This window comes from Oncorhynchus masou, chromosome 4, assembly GCF_036934945.1.
Source record: "Oncorhynchus masou masou isolate Uvic2021 chromosome 4, UVic_Omas_1.1, whole genome shotgun sequence".
Classification (NCBI taxonomy): Eukaryota; Metazoa; Chordata; class Actinopteri; order Salmoniformes; family Salmonidae; genus Oncorhynchus; species Oncorhynchus masou.
Window position 1 is genome coordinate 6,114,426 of NC_088215.1, and position 22,706 is coordinate 6,137,131.

The 22,706-nt window shown below is 41.6% G+C and overlaps 1 protein-coding gene across 1 annotated transcript; it reads right to left on the bottom strand.

Moving 5' to 3' along the window:
* Positions 1–1,019: 1,019 nt before the first annotated feature.
* LOC135520328 (aprataxin and PNK-like factor) lies at positions 1,020–6,042 on the bottom strand. Its single transcript, XM_064945791.1, is given in 5 exon segments — positions 1,020–1,543; positions 1,545–1,625; positions 2,849–2,902; positions 3,321–3,452; positions 5,975–6,042. Coding segments are annotated over 5 exon segments (465 nt in total). The 3' UTR covers positions 1,020–1,413.
* Between the last annotated feature and the right edge of the window lie 16,664 nt (positions 6,043–22,706).

Consider the following 22,706-nt stretch of genomic DNA (forward strand, 5'->3'; position numbering starts at 1 on the left):
GTATCAGACCACTGCAAATCTACTAAGACCTGGCCGTCCCTCTAAACTTTCAGCTCATACAAGGAGAAGACTGATCAGAGATGCAGCCAAGATGCCCATGATCACTCTGGATGAACTGCAGAGATCTACAGCTGAGGTGGGATACTCTGTCCATAGGACAACAATCAGTCGTATATTGCACAAATCTGGCCTTTATGGAAGAGTGGCAAGAAGAAAGCCATTTCTTAAAGATATCCATAAAAAGTGTTGTTTAAAGTTTGCCACATGCCACCTGGGAGACACACCAAACATGTGGAAGAAGGTGCTCTGGTCAGATGAAACCAAAATTGAACTTTTTGGCAACAATGCAAAACGTTATGTTTGGCGTAAAAGCAACACAGCTCATCACCCTGACCACACCATCCCCACCGTCAAACATGGTGGTGGCAGCATCATGGTTTGGGCCTGCTTTTCTTCAGCAGGGACAGGGAAGATGGTTAAAATTGATGGGAAGATGGATGGAGCCAAATACAGGACCATTCTGGAAGAAAACCTAATGGAGTCTGCAAAAGACCTGAGACGGATATCCAACAAGACAATGATCCAAAACATAAAGCAAAATCTACAATGGAATGGTTCAAAAATAAACATATCCAGGTGTTAGAATGGCCAAGTCAAAGTCCAGACCTGAATCCAATCGAGAATCTGTGGAAAGAATTGAAAACTGCTGTTCACAAATGCTCTCCATCCAACCTCACTGAGCTCGAGTTGTTTTGCAAGGATGAATGGGAAAAAATTTCAGTTTCTCGATGCGCAAAACTGATAGAGACATACCCCAAGCGACGTACAGCTGTAATCGCAGTAAAAGGTGGCGCTACAAAGTATTAACTAAAGGGGGCTGAATAATTTTGTACGCCCAATTTTTCAGTTTGTGATTTGCTAAAAAAGTTTGAAATATCCAATAAATGTCGTTCCACTTCATGATTGTGTCCCACTTGTTGTTGATTCTTCACAAAAAATAGTTTTATATCTTTATGTTTGAAGCCTGAAATGTGGCAAAAGGTCGCAAAGTTCAAGGGGGCCGAATACTTTCGCAAGGCACTGTATATATGTTTTACTGCTTGTCCATACTATTCAAACAAACCAATAATCAAGAATTCATAAACCTCAAAAATGCTAGTGATGAATTACTACCCAAGAAAGTATTACACATAAATTCAATTACTTAAAAAGGTAAAGCCAGCAATATGACATCAAGTCAAGAATCCCATTATTGATTCTTCCCAACTGATGGGGTAAATTGCTGACAATTTTCCCAGCACAGGGAGACAAATATTATTTGAGATTCTAGACCTGCTGGATTCCAAGTGTGTTTGAAGAGGAAAAAAGGTATTCCCAAACACGTTTCAACCCTGCTTAAATAGCATGCTTAGTTTAAAAACAGGTAAGGGGAGATTGGTCCAGTTTAGGCCAGTAGTTCAGATTTGTGAAGGCCTTGGCTTCTTTCTTGAGTCTTTTGAGGTCCTCCTTGCCACTGTCGTCTGAGTCAGGTGGCTCATAGTCAAGAGTCTTCACTTACGCTCTCATCATTGATGAAGCGGTCATCGTCCCCAAACTCATCATCATTGTTGTTGTATGATACCCGGCTTTATCGCTGCAGAAGGGATTGTATAGAATTATTAATGGCCATTTAGAGTATTATTTACGTGCTGTATAATTACATTGATGCTAGCACAAGACATCGGTTGTGTCTTTATCAATATTATATGGTACGTTCCACAAAAACAGCACAGCATTTTATTACATTCACTCATAACAGGATTCAGATAGGTATCATTCAATTCAGCAATGAAAAAAGGGGAAAGTTTAAGTTTGTTCCACCTGAGCGAGTCTGACCACAAGTCTTCTTCTAATGCATTTTAAGGGGAAAGTAATCCAAAAGTAACTGAAAGTAATTCACCAGGTAACTAGTAACTAATGAATTGCATTTAAAAAGTAGCCTACCCAACCTGTGACCTATGCTCCGGGATGAAGTTTCCCTATGTAATTATCTAGAACAGGGGTGGGGGGTTTGATGGCCCGCAGGAGGTTTGGTGGTGGTGGTGGGTGGGCATTATAAATATAAATTATAATGCAAAATAGATTTTGACAAACAAATTGTTTAAAAAAAAAAAATCTGTGCGGCCCTCCAATGAATTTCTAAATCCTGATGTGGCCCTCGAGACAAAAAGCTTGTCCACATGTGATCTACGATTAGCATCCCCTTCCCCGATCGTTACCTTAACCATTAGTGGGGGAAATGCTAAACTGACACAAGATCAGTGTCCAGGGGCAACTTCATCCTACTCCAGGTTTCTGGTAATGACAGCTATGTTCAATATCATAACTATGAGTCTGTAAACAGAGGCAATACAAATTGAGTTTAAGCACCTCCCTTACAGGAAGTCAATGTTACCCAATGAGCTTAAAGATCCTGCTGACGTCACATCCGAGAAACGGAGGGCAATTGGGTTAATCGTTTTTGCTTCTTTAAACTCTGGAGGGGAATATGGATTATACTTTTGTACAGTGTATTCACTAGTGCTACAGTGGATGGATATACATCACTGTCTGACTAAATCTGGAAAGATAAAAACAAACTGAATTCAATAGCCCAGATAAAATTGTTGGGCATCTGCACAATAGACGTATTTATAGCATTGCTTCAGATCAAAGGTTTCTCTTATATCTCTGCTCTGCATACAATTTGGATTCATTGGATGTGCGGCTGATTATTTTCTGCATTGAAAGGAACCAAAAATGGAACCTAAGAAACAATTGAGGGGCGGTGAGAGGTTAGCATGTCTTTCTCTCTCAGGTATAAATTAACATACCTGGAGTCTTCTTGGTGTGTTTGTATTCCTTCCAGTGAAGAGGGTTTTTCCTGGAAAGAAAACATGGAAAATTGCTTGATTTACTACAAAGGGCTACTAGTATTGTCAAATGCCAATGAGACTAAAATGTCAGCCTCTCCTGTTGCTCAAGCACTTTGGTCGCCGATGTCAACTGCTCAAGGTTAAAATGGAGGCCAACAAATTGAGTCCACTCAGACACTCTCCTGTCATCTGAGTCTTGATTACTGCCTTACTGTTTTATTTAACCTTCCTGTATCCAGAAAGTTCCATTGAGGTCATAATACCTCTTACAGGGGAGAACTGGCTATAATAATAGGTTCTATTCTCTTTTCCTATTGAAATTGTAGGAGCTATTAGGCTACTTATTTCTGATGTTTGCCATTACTGACAATAAATGGTCTTGAGACACGATTACCAATCCCTTATATCCTGTGGTGTGCATCCTACCTGTAGCAGTCTGTGCCATACGGACACTCAGGTTGATCCACATCCTCCTCTTCCTTCACATCTTTCGCGGAATCGTCCTCGTCGTCGCTGTCCCTGTGGTGACTGGGTTCTTGGAAGTGGACTGGGTTTTCCCTTTGATAGAAAGGAGTTCTAAAACAAAAAATTCTGAGGTCTTGGTTGATTTCTTTTGATTTCCCCATGATGTCAAGCAAAGAGGCACAGAGTTTGAAGGTAGGCCTTGAAATACATCCACAGGTACACCTCCAATTGACTCAAATTATTTCAATTAGCCTATCAGAAGCTTCTAAAGCCATGACATCATTTTCTGGAATTGTCCAAGCTGTTTAAAGGCAAAGTCAACTTAGTGTATGTAAACTTCTGACCCACTGGAATTGTGATACAGTGAATAATAAATGAAATAATCTGTCTGTAAACAATTGTTCGAAAAATGGTAAACTGCTTGCTAAGTGTACACGATGTTGTCCAGTCTAAAACAGTTGAGATTCTTTAGAGTAGCCACCCTTGATGTCAGCTTTGCACACTCTTGGCATTCTCTCAACCAGCTTCATGAGGTTGTCACCTGGATGCATTTCAATCAACAGGTGTGCCTTGTTAAAAAATAATTTGTGGTATGTCTTTCCTTCTTAATGCGTTTGAGCCAATCAATTGTGTTGTGACAAATGGGGTGGTGTATAGAAGATAGTCCAATTTGGTAAAAGACCAAGTCCATATTATGGCAACCTCAAATAAGCAAAGAGAAATGACAATCCATCGACACGAAGGTCAGTCAATCCAGAAAATTTCAAGAACTTTGAGAGTTTCTTCAAGTGCAATCGCAAAAACCATAAAGCGCTATGATGAAACTGGCTCTCATGAGAACCACCACAGGAAAGGAAGACCCAGAGTTACCTCTGCTGCAGAGAATAAGTTCATTAGAGTTACCAGCCTCAGAAATTGCAGCCCAAATAAATGCTTCAGATTTCAAGTAACAGACACATCTCAACACCAACTGTTCAGAGGAGCTTGAATCAGGCCTTCATGGTCACATTTCTGCAAAGGACACCAATAATAAGAAGAGACTTGCTTGAACCAAGAAACACGAGCAATGGACATTAGACCGGTGGAAATCTGTCCTTTGGTCTGATAAGTCCAAATTTGAGATTTTTGGTTCCAACCTCCGTGTCTTTGAGAGACGCAGAGTAGGTGAACAGATGAACTCCACATGTGTGGTTCCCTCATAAAACATTTTTTGTCCTCCCTCATCTTAAAACGGCACCGACCGCCACTGCCACATACAAATTAATGGATGATAAATTGCAAGGTCACAATGCCTCTGTGTTGATGACATGGGAAAAAAGCTACCAGCCCCTCCAGTACTTCATGCAAAAATAGCTACCATTCCATTCTTGAGTAACGTTGACATTTTAGGGCTACATGGCATGAGTACATTAGGGAGGAAAATGCTCAGTTAACGACTACCCAGTCTGATATAAGCCTTTTAAAGATCCTTATTCTAACCCAACTACTAGAACACCTATGAATAGTCGTTTTAGTAGAATAGCTGCCAACATGTGCTTTGTTATGTTATCAGGTCATCAGAGAACAATACGCCTTTATGATGCGGCAACTGGGGAGGGGATCATAGAGTAGAAGATTTGACAAGGTACAGGAAATAATCTCATAGTAGCTCATTTCGTTTTATCACGCGCCAGCATCTGTAAATGCACTAAGATGATTCAGTGATGTATTCTTGAGGAATTTCAAAATTCCCTTTTATGTACCGATTTGTTAATAAAAATCAATTTGAGGGTTGGAAAAATTGTAGTTATTTCAAAAAACTGTATCTAGGTCCATTACAATTTGTTCAAATTTAAAAAAAAAACATATATACACAGCTCAAAAAAATAAAGGGAACACTTAAACACAAGGTAACTCCAAGTCAATCACACTCCTGTGAAATCAAACTGTCCACTTAGGGAGCAACACTGATTGACAATAAATGTCACATGCTGTTGTGCAAATGGAATAGACAAGAGGTTGAAATTATAGGTAATTTGCAAGACACCCCCAATAAAGGAGTGGTTTTGCAGGTGATGACCACAGACCACTTCTCAGTTCCTATGCTTCCTGGCTGATGCTTTGGTCACTTTTGAATGCTGGCGGTGCTTTCACTCTAGTGGTAGCATGAGACGGAGTCTACAACCCACACAAGTGGCTCAGGTAGTGCAGCTCATCCAGGATGGAACATCAATGCGAGCTGTGGCAAGAAAGTTTGCTGTATCTGTCAGCGTAGTGTCCAGAGCATGGAGGCGCTACCAGGAGACAGGCCAGTACATCAGGAGATGTGGAGGAGGCCGTAGGAGGGCAACAACCCAGCAGCAGGACTGCTACCTCCGCCTTTGTGTAAGGAGGAGCAGGAGGAGCACTGCCAGAGCCCTGCAAAATGACCTCAAGCAGGCCACACATGTGCATTTGTCTGCTCAAACGGTCAGAAACAGACTCCATGAGGGTGGTATGAGGGCCCGACATCCACAGGTGGGGGTTGTGCTTACAGCCCAACACCGTGCAGGACGTTTGGCATTTGCCAGAGAACACCAAGATTGGCAAATTCGCCACTGGCGCCCTGTGCTCTTCACAGATGAAAGCAGGTTCACACTGAACACATGACAGTGTCTGGAGACGCCGTGGAGAATGTTCTGCTGCCTGCAACATCCTCCAGCATGACCGGTTTGGCAGTGGGTCAGTCATGGTGTGGGGTGGCATTTCTTTGGGGGGCCGCACAGCCCTCCATGTGCTCGCCAGAGGTAGCCTGACTGCAATTAGGTACCGAGATGAGATCCTCAGACCCCTTGTGAGACCTTATGCTGGTGCGGTTGGCCCTGGGTTCCTCCTCATGCAAGACAATGCTAGACCTCATGTGGCTGGAGTGTGTCAGCAGTTCCTGCAAGAGGAAGGCATTGATGCTATGGACTGGCCCGCCCGTTCCCCAGACCTGAATCCAATTGAGCACATCTGGGACATCATGTCTCGCTCCATCCACCAACGCCACGTTGCACCACAGACTATCCAGGAGTTGGCGGATGCTTTAGTCCAGGTCTGGGAGGAGATCCCTCAGGAGACCATCCGCCACCTCATCAGGAGCATACCCAGGCATTGTAGGGAGTTCATACAGTCACGTGGAGGCCACACACACTACTGAGCCTCATTTTGACTTGTTTTAAGGACATTACATCAAAGTTGGATCAACCTGTAGTGTGGTTTTCCACTTTAATTTTGAGTGCGACTCCAAATCCAGACCTCCATGGGTTGATAAATTTGATTTCCATTGATAATTTGTGTGTGATTTTGTTGTCAGCACTTTCAACTATGTAAAGAAAAAAGTATTTAATAAGAATATATCATTCATTCAGATCTAGGATGTGTTATTTTAGTGTGCCCTTTATTTTTTTGAGCAGTATATATATATATATATTTTTTTTTTTAGAAGTTCAAGTATAGCCTGGAGTTGTTTTCTAACCCAAAACAATAATTTCCCCCCCAAAAAGATTACTCCCCTGTGCATTTCTAACATACAGGACAATTCTGTTCCACCACACACCAAGCCCATCTGGCATTTGCCCAAATTTCCCTATGGCTACTCTTTTTACAAACTAAATTTCCCTCGGGGACCATAAAGATTGATTGGTTGATTGTAAGTAAATACAAGTCAACGTGAGCCACGAGAGGCTGTGGTCTAGCGGATGTGGTCTAGTGGTTACACATCTGGTGCAATCACACCGGAGACCAGAGTTCCATCCACATGATATATTTTACCTTTATTTAACTAGGCAAGTCAGTTAAGAACAAGATCTTATTTTCAATGATGGCCAAGGAACAATGGGTTAAACTGCCTTGTTCAGAGGCATAACGACCGATTTTTAACTTGTCAGCTCAGGGATTCGATCTTGCTACCTTCGGGTTACAAGTCCAACGCTTTAACCACGAGGCTACCTGCCGCCCCAATATATACAGTACGAGTCAGAAGTTTGGACCCACCTACTCATTCAAGGGTTTTTATTTATTTTTTACAGTTTTATACATTGTAGAATAATAGTGGAGATATCAAAACTATAAAATAACACATACGGAATCATGTAGCAATCAAAAAAGTGTTGAACAAATCAAAATATATTTAATATTTGAGATTCTTCAAAGTAGCCACCCTTTGCCTTGACAGCTTTGCACACTCTTGGCATTCTCGCAACCAGCTTCATGAGGTAGTCACCTGGAATCCATTTCAATTAACAGGTGTGCCTTGTTACAAGTTAATTTAATGCGTTTGAGCCAATCAGTTGTGTTGTGACAAGGTTTGGTGGTATATAGAAGGTAGCCCTATTTGGTAAAAGACCAAGTCCATATTATGGCAAGAACAGTTCAAGTAACATCTCAACATCAACTGTTCAGAGGAGACTGCGTGAGTCAGGCCTTCATGGTCAAATTGCTGCAAAGAAACCACTACTAAAGGACACCAATAAGAAAAAGAGACTTGCTTGAGCCAAGAAACACGAGAAATGGACATTACACTGGTGAAAATCTGTCCTTTGGCCTGAGTCCAAATTTGAGATTTTGGTTCCAACTGCTGTGTTTTTGTGAGACGCAGAGTAGGTGAACGGATGATCTCCACATGTGTGGTTCCCACCGTGAAGCATGGAGGAGGTGGTGTGATGGTGCTTTGCTGGTGACACTGTCTGTGAATTATTTAGGATTCAAGGCACACTTAACCAGCATCGCTACCACTGCATTCTGCAGCGATATGCCATCCCATCCGGTTTGTGCTTAGTGGGACTATCATTTATTTTTTTCAACAGGACAATGACCCAACACACTTCCAGGCTGTGTTAAGGGCTATTTGACCAAGAAGGAGAGTGATGGATTGCTGCATCAGATGACCTGGCCTCCACAATCACCCAACCTCAACCCAATTGAGATGATTTGGGATGAGTTGGACCGCAGAGTGAAAAGCAGCCAACAAGTGCTCAACATATGTTGGAACTCCTTCAAGACTGTTGGAAAAGAATTCCAGGTGAAGCTGGTTGAGAGAATGCCAAGAGTGAGCAAAGCTGTCATCAATGCAAAGGGTGGCTACTTTGAAGAATCTCAAATATAAAAGATATTTTAATTTGTTTAACATTTTTTTGGCTACAACATGATTCCATGTGTTATTTCATAGTTTTGGTGTCTTCACTATTATTGTAGTATCCACATAACCAATGTAGAAAATAGTCAAAATTTAAAAAATCCCTTGAATGAGTAGGTGTATCCAAACGTACTCGCGCGCACGCACGCACGCACGCACACGTTAGTATACACTCAACTGTTTTAGAATGGACCACATTGTCCTCATCACTCTTCCTCCTCGCTGTGTTTAGATTCCTCCTCCCCTGACAAGGGCGCTGCGTCCCTGGCCCGTTTGGCCGTGCCCTGATTGGTGATTATGGTTGGGGTTGCGGTTCCTCTGCCTCAATTTCCAGCTCCTAAAACGAGGAGGATTCTGGGTTAACGGGTCGAAGGACACCAGAAACTAAATTGTAGACCTGCACCAGGCTGGGAAGACTGCATCTGCAATAGGTAAGCAGCTTGGTTTGAAGAAATCAACTGTGGGAGCAATTATTAGGAAATGAAAGACATACAAGACCACTGATAATCTCCCTCGATCTGGGGCTCCACGCAAGATCTCACCCCGTGGGGTCAAAATGATCACAAGAACGGTGAGCAAAAATCCCAGAACCACACGGGGGGACCTAGTGAATGACCTGCAGAGAGCTGGGACCAAAGTAACCAAAGTAACAAAGCCTACACACTACGCCGCCAGGGACTCAAATCCTGCAGTGCCAGACGTGTCCCCCTGCTTAAGCCAGTACATGTCCAGGCCCGTCTGAAGTTTGCTAGAGAGCATTTGGATGATCCAGAAGAAGATTGGGAGAATGTCATATGGTCAGATGAAACCAAAATAGAACTTTTTGGTAAAAACTAAACTCGTTGTGTTTGGAGGACATAGAATGCTGAGTTGCATCCAAAGAACACCATACCTACTGTGAAGCATGGGGGTGGAAACATCATGCTTTGGGGCTGTTTTTCTGCAAAGGGACCAGGACGACTGAGCATTGTAAAGGAAAGAATGAATGGGGCCATGTATCGTGAGATTGAGTGAAAACCTCCTTCCATCAGTAAGGGCATTGAAGATGAAACGTGGCTGGGTCTTTCAGCATGACAATGATCCCAAACACACCGCCCGGGCAACGAAGGAGTGTCTTCGTAAGAAGCATTTCAAGGTCCTGGAGTGGCCTAGCCAGTCTCCAGATCTCAACCCCATAGAAAATCTTTGGAGGGAGTTGAAAATCCGTGTTGCCCAGCAACAGCCCCAAAACATCACTGCTCTAGAGGAGATCTGCATGGAGGAATGGGCCAAAATACCAGAAAACAGTGTGTGAAAACCTTGTAAAGACTTACAGAAAACATTTGACCTCTGTCATTGCTAACAAAGGGTATTTAACAAAGTATTGAGATAAACTTTTGTTATTGACCAAATACTTATTTTCCACCATAATTTCATTAAAAATCCTACAATGTGATTTTCTTGATTTCTTTTTCTCATTTTGTCTGTCATAGTTGAAGTGTACCTATGATGAAAATTTACAGGCCTCTCTCATCTTTTTTAAGTGGGAGAACTTGCACAATTGGTGGCTGACTAAATACTTTTTTGCCCAACTGTATGCATGTAATCAACAGCCACAACTAAGTTGTTTTTCTTAAAGCTGCCGGAATACCAAGTGCATCCACTTATAGCAGTACATTTGTAACAGCCTCAACATTACAAAACTTCTATTCGATCAAATAAGCCTCATGTAATTTAACATCTCTCATAGACGTCCAAAACAAAAATGGGTTTCTCCCGCAGACAGATTTTTGGCCGAGTAAAACCTCTCGCTTCGCCTCTACCTCTCTGGTCATGTAAAGCAGGGATGGGCAACTCCAGTCCTAGGGGGACTGATTGGTAACACTTTTGCTCAAGTTCTCCTAGCTGATTCCAAGAATCATGGTCTCCAGTTTAGAATACATTTAGCTTATTGAGGTGTTTTAGCTAGGGCTGGTGAAAATGTGTGACGCCATTCAGGCTGCCGAGGCCTGGAGTTGCCCAAACTTGATAAAGGGACGCCAGGTGCAGATTACAATGACAACAGCAGAGATAGGAAGCTCTGATCCTCAGGGCCCAGTTTAGTTTTTCAAAAGTTGTCTATCTGAACATAGTCTATTGGATAGGATTAAATGCATAGAAGGAGAATTAATAGAAGGGACGAATCACTGACTTGAATTCTATTCTATAGATTGACTCCCATTCTATTTCTTCTATTTTTCTGCATTTAATCCATTCAGATACGCATAATCTAGATAAATAACTTTTTAAAAACTGGGCCCTGGGGCTGCAGTGTGCACTGGTTTCATTTTCTCCATGGAGTTTAATTATTCACTTAATGCCATTAACTCCCAGACCTGGGCCCGTATTCGCAAAGCGTCTCAGGAGTGCTGATCTAGGATAAGGTGCCCCTGTCCATGTAATCCTTTTCATCATGATTGAAAAGGGAAAACTGATCCTAGATCAAGCACAACTTACTGCTTCCGGCGCAGTTCACTAAGTGCGCGAATTGAGAGGGAGAATAAACATATCAATCTTCTATAAAAATGGTGGAGGTCTCTGACTAGTTCGACCTTTTCAGAAACAGCAACAGCAGGTGACAACTAGGTTATTCCATCTCTCTCATGCACTAATCTTGTGTCAATAGTAAAATGTGAAAATCCACTCCAACCTAGCATCCCTTCATTTGATGAGGAATCTTTTCTTAAATTTGTAATGATAACAATTATAACGTTAATTGCTGTCATATGCATGTCAATGGATTGTTACCCACAATTCCATTATGTCACAGCCCTAAATAGGAGTGATACCTTTGGTGGTGGTGGGGCTCTTGGGAGCTTCAATGGGTACCGTCATCCAAGCAGGTAACACTCTTTTTTGGTTCGAGTTTCAGCTCGTTCTCGTAATTTTCTGCTTCAGCTACACCAGCTTCCGTCTGAGTACACAATCACAACACAAACCGGGTTTATTGGTACCACCACATTCACAGAAAACATATATAAATATACATGTTAATTGGAGTCAAGAATGGGATTTCCCTGGGAAATTGGTGTCCAAAGTGGGATCCCAAAGCGGATTGCTGTTTACAAGTAGGATCCCAATGTAGACGGTACTAGGTAAGGGATTACAAGGGTAAATGGTGTCAAAAGTGGAATATGAAGCGTAATTGGTGTCAGCAGTGGGATCCCAGGAAAATTGCCAACACCAAGTTACATCTCAAGATAAAACTTTTGCTAACACTACAGGATTTCCTGACCTGGTTTGAGGTAGGTGGGTTGGGTAGCTGTTCATCTGGCTCCTTTTGGTCCACACTACCTCCCAGTCTAGATTCTTGTACATGGGAGCTTGGTGTCCACCCCTTGCCCTGTCGAGTGGGGCAAGCGGCTTCGTCGCTTGGTTCAGGAGAGGCAGTAGGAGACTTCATAACAGCCTCGTCTTCATCTTGAAGAGCCTGACTGTTTCTGCAAGGGAGAGACAACTTGTTGCAAACACGAGCTACATGAGTCATGCATGTTCCTTCTTTAGTGTAGGCAGTAGACAGGAGCTAAATTGACTTGAGTGTCTGGTTTGGATCCTTTTGATATAAGCTTCAAACAAAAACCTGAAGGGTAAAAATTCAGAGACAAAAGACCAATTAAAAAATACAACATAAGTAAATGTTGCTTCGATATTGGTTTTTACACAAAAAGAGATAAAAGACACTGGTATTTGTTCCTATTCAGTCCACTCAGTCTAGCCTGTTTTTGGGAGATGAAAGGCACAACATTTAGATGAATGCAAATGAACGTTGTAATTTGCAAATCAATTAGTTAAGCTATCGTCTGATGACAGTGCCAGAGAACAATCCTTATCCTTCCAAATCTGTCTAAGGGTGGTCAGGATTGATTACATTTATTTGACAATTTGTAAAAAATCCATACATAAGGTCCCTCCAGCTGGTGACACCTCCGCATACAATTTAAGAAAATCCTCAAGGACAACAAAAATAAAGCTTAACAGCTTATTTCCATTGTGGTCCTTTTGAAGAGGACAAGGGGGAATAACCATAAGGTTAGGCGGCGATTGTAATGGCAACAGACAATGAAATACACAATTGTTGTTTGTTTCACAACATTCGATAATTAATACAATTTCGGTTCCCAATAAACAACTATGGACAGGTACATCTTCCTTGTCTCACATACCCATAATATTATATATTTATACATATATCTACACACACACATTATTTTTCCTTGTTTTGTTTTTAAAGAAAGGCAAAAAAATGTGTCCATTAAAATAACATCAAATTGATCACAATTGCAGTGTAGAGACATTGTTAATGTTGTAAATGATTATTGTAGCTGGAAACAGATGATTTTTACATGAGCGTACAGAGGCCCATTATCAGCAACCATCACTCCTGTGTTCCAATGGCACGTTGTGTTAGCTCATCCAAGTTTATCATTTTAAAAAGGCAAGTTGATCATTAGAAAACCCTTTTGCAATTATGTTAGCACAGCTAAAAACTTTTGTACTGATTAAAGAAGCAATAAAACTGGCCGCCTTTAGATTAGTTGAGTATCTAGATCATCAGCATTTGTGGGTTTGATTACAGGCTCAAAGTGACCAGAAACAAAGAGACTTCTTCTGAAACTCGTCAGTCTATTCTTGTTCTGAGAAATGAAGGATATTCCATGCGAGAAATTTCCAAGAAACTGAAGATCTCGTACAATGCTGTGTACTACTCCCTTCACAGAACAGAGCAAACTGGCTCTAACCAGAATAGAAAGAGGAGTGGGAGGCCCAGGTGCACAACTGAGCAAGAGGACAAGTACATTAGTGTCTAGATTGAGAAACAGACGTCTCACAAGTCCTCAACTGGCAGCTCCATTAAATAGTACCCGCAAAACAATGGCCAAAGTGAAATGGAGACAGTAGATATAGCTGGTCTGTTGTAATATAATAAAGACAGTAGATCTAGCTGAAATGTCATAATATAAATGAGACAGCAGATCTAGCAGGTCTATAATAATATATTCAACCTTATGTTCCCTGTACTCTATATATCTGTTTATTATACCTGTTGATACAGGGCTCATATGTGAAACTATTCTAACTGAACATTTTCTTTCACAGTGACACTGACTCCGAATGGGAGCCCCCGTGCCAAGGTGTCCATCCCCCACTGAAGCTGGTTCATCCAGCTCCTGCCACAAGTGGTGTTCATCTGCCCAAATTTATTTCTGCAGGCATGGATGTGCTATGGCACCTGGCATCAGCAGCATAATATTGTGTCGAGGACTCTAGGGTCTTCCAAATATTGAAAGTGTTATTTTGTAAATGTATATTTTTTTTCCTTCATGTTTTTTCTCCATTTTTGGGGGGGGGGGGTGTTAGAATACCATTTTGGTATATTGTATATAGTTATTCCATTCAAAATGTATAAATTGTATATTCCATTCAAAATGTATAACTTCACCAATTTGGCCACTTGGGAACATTTGTGCTACTTTTGTGGGACACCTGGGTCACTTCATGATAAATGTCATGTAGCACACTCATTTGTAAGTTATCATGCTGAAACTTTGCACAAGTACTGTTGCCCTCTTGTGTTTTTCACTGAAATTGTCCCCATCATCCTATCTGAATGTTTGTTCTATCTTGTTCATTTGAAAGATGATACAGCAATAAAAAGAAAAAAAAAATGTTTCATTGTATTATCTAAACCAGATATATTGTGTTATATTCTCCTACATTAAATTCATATTTACACAAACTGGAGTGTTTTCTTTCAAGTGGTACCAAGAATATGCATATCCTTGGTTCTGTGCCTGAGCTACAGGCTGTTAGATTTGGGTATGTCTTCAGGCGGAAATTGAAAAAAGTAGGTGGTAGCTCTTTAACATGAGTCTTCAATATTCCCAGGTAAGAAGTTTTAGGTTGTAGTTATTATAGGACTATTTCTCTCTATACCATTTGTATTTCATTAACCTTTGACTATTGGATGTTCTTATAGGCACTTTAGTATTGCCAGTGTAACAGTATGGCTTCGATACCTCTCCTCGCTCCCAGCTGGGCTCGAACCAGGAACACAACGACAACAGCCACCCTCGAAGCAGCGTTACCCAAACAAAGCAAGAGGAACAACTACTCCAAGTCTCAGAGCGATTGATGTTTGAAACGCTATTAGCGCGCACCCTGCTTGCGAGCTAGCCATTTCACATCACATCGTTTTACACCAGCATAATCTCGGGAGTTGATAGGCTTGAAGTCATAAACAGCAGAGCTGCTGGCAAATCGCACGAAAGTGCTGTTTGAATGAATGCTTATGAGCCTGCTGGTTCCTACCATCACTCAGTCAGACTGCTCTATGAAATCATAGACTTAATAAAACATAACAACACACAGAAATGCGAGCCTTAGGTCATTAATATGGTCGAAACCTGAAACTATCATCTCGAAAACAAGACGTTTATTCTTTCAGTGATATACAGAACCGTTCCGTATTTTATCTTACGGGTGGCATCCATCAGACTAAATATTCCTGTTACATTGCACAACCTTCAATGTTATGTCATAATTATGTAAAATTCTGGCAAATTAGTTCAGCAATGAGCCAGGCGGCCCAAACTGTTGCATATACCCTGACTCTGCGTGCAATGAACACAAGAGAAGTGACACAATTTCACCTGGTTAGTATTGCCTGCTAACCTGGATTTCTTTTTGCTAAATATGCTGGTTTAAAAATATATACTTCTGTGTATTGATTTTAAGAAAGGCATTGGTGTTTATGGTTAAGTACACGTTGGAGCAACGACAGTCCTTTTTCGCGAATGCACTGCATGAAAACTTGAAATCGGCCATTCCAATTAATCGGTCGACCTGCATCGATTATATGCAACGCAGGACACTAGTAATATCAACCATGTGTAGTTATAACTAGTGATTATGATTGATTAAGTTTAATGCTAGCAAGCAACTTACCTTGGCTTCTTACTGCATTCGAGTAACAGGCGGGCTCCTCGTGAGGCAGGTGGTCAGAGCGTTGGACTAGTTAACCGTAATGTTGCAAGATTGAATCCCTGAGCTGACAAGGTAAAAATCTATAGTTCTGCCCCTGAACAAGGCAGTTAACCCACCGTTTCTAGGCCGTCATTGAAACATAAGAATGTGTTCTTAACTGACTTGCCTAGTTAAATGAATATTAAATAAAGGTGTTAAAAAATAAATAATAATAAAAAAACTTATTTAAAATTGGCAAAATCGGCTTCCAAAGTTACCGATTTCCGATTGTTATGAAAACTTGAAATCGGCCATTCCGATTAATCGTCGACCTCTACTGTGACCTTTGATAAAATGGAGAGAATCTCTGTCCTCTTACAGGCAGCCTGAGGAGGGGTTTTGTACCAAACCGTTACTGAAAATGAATCCGCTTCACAAAAAAAAAAAAACGATTGAATGTATAAGTGTTGTGCCCTTCTCCCTTAAAATCGGTAAACTATTAAATAAAAGTATTTCTAATAAAAGGTCAAGTGTGGTAAGACCACACAAGACAGTCTCCCTGGGGTACAAATCTACAAGTTCTTAAATGGTTCAACAACCCTTCCAACACATAGAAAGAAAACATGGTGATTGCAGAGGGCTCTTCCTCAACATACTATTGATGTCTGATTTCAAAGGACTGTCGTTTTGGCACAATAACCCGCTTTGGCACTTAGCTGTCCTAATAGGGTCAGCATGCACTTGAGCCCAAGATGAGAGAATATAGTCTACTCTGAAAAAATTATAAATTCTACTTAAGCCTACAGGTTTGATGTGCAGCTGCCCATTCAGGTTCTCAAGAAGGCTTTGGTGTCTGGAGACTTTTTTGTATCGCTGACCTGAAACACACAGAGAATAAACTCTCAGATCAGGGCCCGTATGCAAAATGTCTAAAGTGTATCAGAGTTAGGAGTGCTGAGAAGGACCAGTTTTGCCTTTTTAGATACTATTATATGGACAGGGAGGTCCTGGTCCTCGATCAGTACTCTGAGAGGCTTGATACATACAGCCCCAGACCTGAGAAAATAGGTGGTCCGGACTGTACAAATCAATAACAAAAATGAAGACGGGCAATTCCATACTAAAGGGTCCTGAATCCTGAGCATAATATGTTTTGGGCTCTTGAAATTGTGCTACAAGTGCATGTTGATAATATGTGACCCACATTCAAAAGATTATCCTAATTACTGATATTTAATTGAAATTAGCTTCAAAGCATTTTCATGAACAAATTCAATACATATTATGCTGTATGACTGACCTGATTGCAGTCTGAACATCTGCCACTGCAAATTGAAATGCACTTCAGTATAACACTAAGAGCCAGTCGGTCTAAGGCACTGCATCTCAGTGCTAGAGGCGTCACTGTAGACACCCTGGTTCTACTTCAGGCTGTATCACAATCGGCCGTGATTGGGAGTGCCATAGGGCGGTGCACAATTGTTTTAGCGTCGTCCAGGTTTGGCCTGTGTAGGCCGTCATTTTAAATAAGTATTTGTTCTTAACTGACTTAAACATGTTTTTTTATCAAATGGGAAATCAGAACCGGAAGAAAAACCATGTCACAAACAGAGCACTAAGAAATTAAAAAAATGGACGTCAACTGTGCAGCCTGGACAAAGACAATTGTTTGTACTTTAAGGTATATTATGCATTTTACAAGTTTCTAGTTAGGATAATTGTCTATGCTGTCTCAGGCCGGGGGAACTCTGTGGCATCCGAGACCGCACTGCCTCAGTCTGTGGGATTGGCCACTAAACGGCACCAATGGTCCATGTTAGGACTACAGGAGAGCGCAATGTACACCATGCAGAGCGCAAGAGCACCGGCTACAACCAGTTGCGCTGGCTGTTCTTCTGCTCTTGGTGCACTGGTATTGAGATTGTTCCCGAGTCAAGTGGGGTGCCGTATGTCCTCCAATACCTGCACGCTCGCTTGGATGAGGGCTTGTTAGCCTCTACACTGAGAGTATTTGGCCGCTATATCTGCCTGCCATGTGGGGTGGATGGACAGGCCAGTGGGGCACCATCCTCCACCATCTCCAGGTTTATGAAGGGGGTTCTTCGCCTGCGTCCAGCTAGGACCCGCTCAATGGCGAGCTGAGATCTGGTCTTGGCAGCTTTGGCAAAGTCAAAAGTTGGAGGCTGCCTACCTGAAACACCTCTCTATGAAGGTGGATTTCTTGGTAGTGATTACTTCCTTGAAGAGGGTGGGTGAGCTCCATGCGCTTTCAGTAAGTTCTGAGTGCTACCGGATGGACCCCGGTGAGAGGAGCATATCTCTCCGCCCCCAACCCTTCATTCCTCCCGAAGGATCTGTCAGACCAGCATGTGAACATCCCTATTATCCTGCCTGCTTACGACCTGCCCTGTGCGGGCACTGGCTGCCTATGTGGAGCGGACACGGTCAGTGAGAACAACAGACCAGCTCTTTGTCTGCTATGGTAAGAGAGTCCTGGGGGCTGGGTTATCAAAGCAGAGGCTATCTCACTGGATCGTGGACACAACAGCATACCGCCTGGCTGGCAGGCCAGTGCTGGAATCTGTGGTGGCACATTCAACAATTGTGGCAGCGTCCTGAGAGGAGTGCTCCTCACTGATATCTGTGAGGCGGCCAGCTGGGCTTCTTCTTGCACCTTTGCTAGGTACCATCGGGTAAATGTGGCACCTGCCTCTGCGGTTGGTTCAGAGGTCCTGGGCGTCGCCTGCCCTTCCGCGGACTGTGCCGGGACCCCCCTTCCACATTGACGGCCCCTACGTTTCGGTCTCATGCTGGGACTTCGCCGCTGGTAGGCCAGGTCCCTCTAGTACCAATTAAATTTGGAACGGGTAAACCTATTTATATTGGTGTGATCCAATATAGTGAAACATAAAGGTTACATATGTAACCACGGTTATAGGAGCTATATGGATCACTCCAATCCCCTACGGTGCTAGAGGCACCTAAAAAATGATGTAGAGAATGTGTGTAGCGACCATGGGGTCTATATATAGGGGCGGACCCCAGCCGTGACACGGGTGTACACGGGAGTAAATCTGTAAATCCTCACCTTGGTTATGTGATCCATATAGCTCACATAACCGTGGTTACATAGAGTTGAAGTCAGAAGTTTACATACACCTTAGCCAAATACATTTAAACTCAGTTTTTCACAATCCCTGACATTTAATCCTATTAAAAATTCCCTGTTTTAAGTCAGTTAGGACAACTATTTTATTTTAAGAATGTAAAATGTCAGAATAATAGTAGAGAGAATGATTTATTTCAGCTTTTATTTCTTTCATCACATTACCAGTGGGTCAGAAGTTGACATGCTACCAAATACTAACTGAGTGTATTGCCTTTATATTGTTGAACTTGGGTCAAACATTTCAAGTAGTCTTCCACAAGCTTACCACAATAAGTTAGGTGAATTTTGGCCCATTCCTCCTGTCAGAGCTGGTGTAACTGAGTCAGGTTTGTAGCCGTCCTTGCTCACACACACTTTTTCAGTTCTGCCCATGAATTTTCTATAGGATTGAAGTCAGGGCTTTGTGATGGCCACTCCAACACCTTGACTTTGTTGTCCTTAAGCCATTTTGCCACAACTTTGGAAGTATGCTTGGGGTCATTGTCCATTTGGAAGACCCATTTGCGACCAAGCTTTAACTTCCTGACTGATGTCTTGAGATTTTGCTTCAATATATTCACATCATTTTCCTTCCTCGTGACGCCATCTATTTTGTGAAGAGCACCAGTCCCTCCTACAGCAAAGTACCCCCACAACATGATGCTGCCACCCCCGTGCTTCACGGTTGGGATGGTGGTCTTTGGCTTGCAAGCCTCCCCCTTTTTCCTCCAAACATAACGATGGACATTATGGCCAAACAGCTCTATTTTTGTTTCAACAGACCATCAGACATTTCTCCAAAAAGTCCCTATGTGCAGTTGCAAACCGTAGTCTAGCATTTTTATGGCGGTTTTGGAGCAGTGGTTTCTTCCTTGCTGAGCGGCCTTTCAGGTTATGTCGATATAGGACTCGTTTTACTGTGGATATAGATACTTTTGTACCTGTTTCCTCCAGCATGTTCACAAGGTCCTTTGCAGTTGTTCTGGGATTGCTTTGCACTTTTAACACCAAGGTACGTTCATCTCTAGGAGACAGAACGAGTCTCCTTCCTGAGCGGTATAATGGCTGCGAGGTTCCATGGTGTTTATACTTGCGTACAATTGTTTGTACAGATGAACGTGGTACCTTCAGGCGTTTGGAAATTCCTCCCAAGGATGAACCAGACTTATGGAGTTCTAAAACAAAACAATTCTGAGGTCTTGGCTGATTTCTTTTGATTTCCCCATGATGTCAAGCAAAGAGGCACTGAGTTTGAAGGTAGGCCTTGAAATACATCCACAGGTACACCTCCAATTGACTTAAATGATGATCAGAAGCTTCTAAAGCCATGACATCATTTTCTGGAATTTTCCAATCTGTTTAAAGGCACAGTCAACTTAGTGCATGTAAACTTCTGACTGACTGGAATTGTGATACAGTGAATTATAAGCAAAATAATCTGTCTGTAGACAATTGTTGGAAAAGTTACTTGTGTCATGCACAAAGTAGACATCCTAACCGACTTGCCAAAACTATAGTTTGTTTACAAGAAATTTGTGGAGTGGTTGAAAAACGAGTTAATGACTCCAACATAAGTGTATGTAAACCTCCGACTTGAACTGTACGTAACCTTTGTTTTGTGCCATTGAGTGATGTGGTGTGCCAATGCCATTGTGGGTAATATCCCATTTACTGTCATATTGGGTGATACCACAATTTGGTGAGCACTTCCTTGCATGCAATTCTACCTAAATCAAATAAATCAAATTTTATTCGTCACATGAACTGAATACAAATTTAGACTGTACTGTGAAATGCTTACTCAAGAGCCCTTTCCCAACAACACAGTTAAAAAGTAAGAAAATGAACAAATAACTAACACAAAATAACGAGGCTATATACAAAGATTAGCGGTACCGAGTTAGTGTACTGGGGTACTACATAAAATGGAAAGGTCATAATTCATTTCAGGGATATAATTGCAGATTCAACCAACATAGCATTTGGTTCGAGCAATTGTCACCAACCCTAGTCCTGGAGAGGTACAGACCAGGGAATGCATGCTTTTGTTCCAGTCTAACACGAGAACACTTGATTCAACAAACCAAGATGCATACTAAATTATTTGAATCTGGAGTGTCGATGGTTGTCTGGAACAAAATCCTTTCCTGTAGCTCTCCAGGGCCAGGGTTGAGGACTATAGACGTAGCTAACTCTACCAGTCAAAATTGTCCAACTAAAGTTACTCACGCAGAGGAATTGGACCCCTTCCCAGCAGTGTCTCCCCCCACGGACAGGTGTATAGGACTGCCACCGTCTACAGGCACGAGATCGAACCCCACCATCTGTGGGTGGTGGATACCTTTGAATGAATGACCAATTGCTTCTCGTTAGTTGAGAATACATGTTTTCTTCCAAATTGTTGTTAGCATAACTTCATTAAACTGGCAGCTGCATGCCTTATTCCTGGACTCTCCCTCGGAGGTAAAGGGAGCTTTCTAACTTACTGCATTTGGTCCTTGGGTAATTATTATGATCAACCATAGATAGGTACACTTATTAGTGCTAAATTATTTCCATAAATGCTTTTTACTTGCACTCGAACTAACTTACGGTGCTGAGGCTGAGGAAACGGGAAACGGGTTAACTTTGATCAATGATTTCTCCAGTAGCTATCTTCCGGGCTGTTGTAGTGCATGCGCGCGTCGTTTTTGTGTGGAAGCTACGTTCGATAAAAACATAGGATTACGCTATTTAATTGATCAAAAACATCAACAAATTAGCCATGCATATTTTGATTTCGGTACTGATTAGTTCTTTAAATGGAACTGTGCAAGCTAAAGGTGTATACACATTTTGCATTCACTACTGCCCATGTTGAGCATGTACGCATGCGCTGTCCCATATCAGTTATCGTAGCTTTGAACTGAAAGAGAGACATTTTTTTTTATTTTTTTTATTTCACCTTTATTTAACCAGGTAGGCAAGTCGAGAACAAGTTCTCATTTACAATTGCGACCTGGCCAAGATAAAGCAAAGCAGTTCGACACATACAACGACACAGAGTTACACATAGAGCAAAACAAACATACAGTCAATAATACAGTATAAACAAGTCTATATACGATGTGAGCAAATGAGGTGAGATAAGGGAGGTAAAGGCAAAAAAAGTCCATGGTGGCAAAGTAAATACAATATAGTAAGTAAAACACTGGAATGGTAGATTTGCAATGGAAGAATGTGCAAAGTAGAAATAAAAATAATGGGGTGCAAAGGATTTAAACCGTGAGCTGTCTAGGAAGTCGACATAGTGTTTAGGGTAGGTCAACGATGAATTATTTCATATTATTTCATACCTTTTTATCTGATCTAATAATACAATGATGAATATAACCTTCATATCTAGTCTGACTCTGATCAAGCTTGGACAATTGTCGTAATATTTTTGTTGTTGTCGTATTCGACACAATGAAATAACTTACCACGCTACATACGTCAAGTTAATTACAATCGAATCGGACCTGGCCAGCTGGCTACCGTACATACTCTATATACTGTATAACGTTATACAGTATATAGAGCCTCTGGTCAATGTTTTCTTGCTAAATGACTAACAAAACAATGGCTATCAAACTACAGCATACCTATCAAACTATATATCAAACTATACATCGGGAGTAAAAATCATACAATGTGATTTTCTGGATTTTTGTTTTAGATTCCGTCTCTCACAGTTGAAATGTACCTATGATAAAAATTACAGACCTCTACATGCTTTGTAAGTAGGAAAACCTGCAAAATCGGCAGTGTATCAAATACTTGTTCTCCCCACTGTATATGGCAGGCTATACTCCAGTAAAATATGGATACTCTTTAATGGATTCCTAAATCAGTGATACAATTGTGCCTTCACTACACTGAATAAAGTGGAGTCATTAAAATCATTTGCGTTCCCATCTTTGTTTACAGTATAGCATTAAAGTGCAGTACTTTTGCTATTTGTCAGTATTTATGAGCTATTTAAACACCTTTGGTTGACTTCTAATTTGAGTTATATTGTATACAAAATACTCATAATGAACTGTATCAGATATATGGGGCT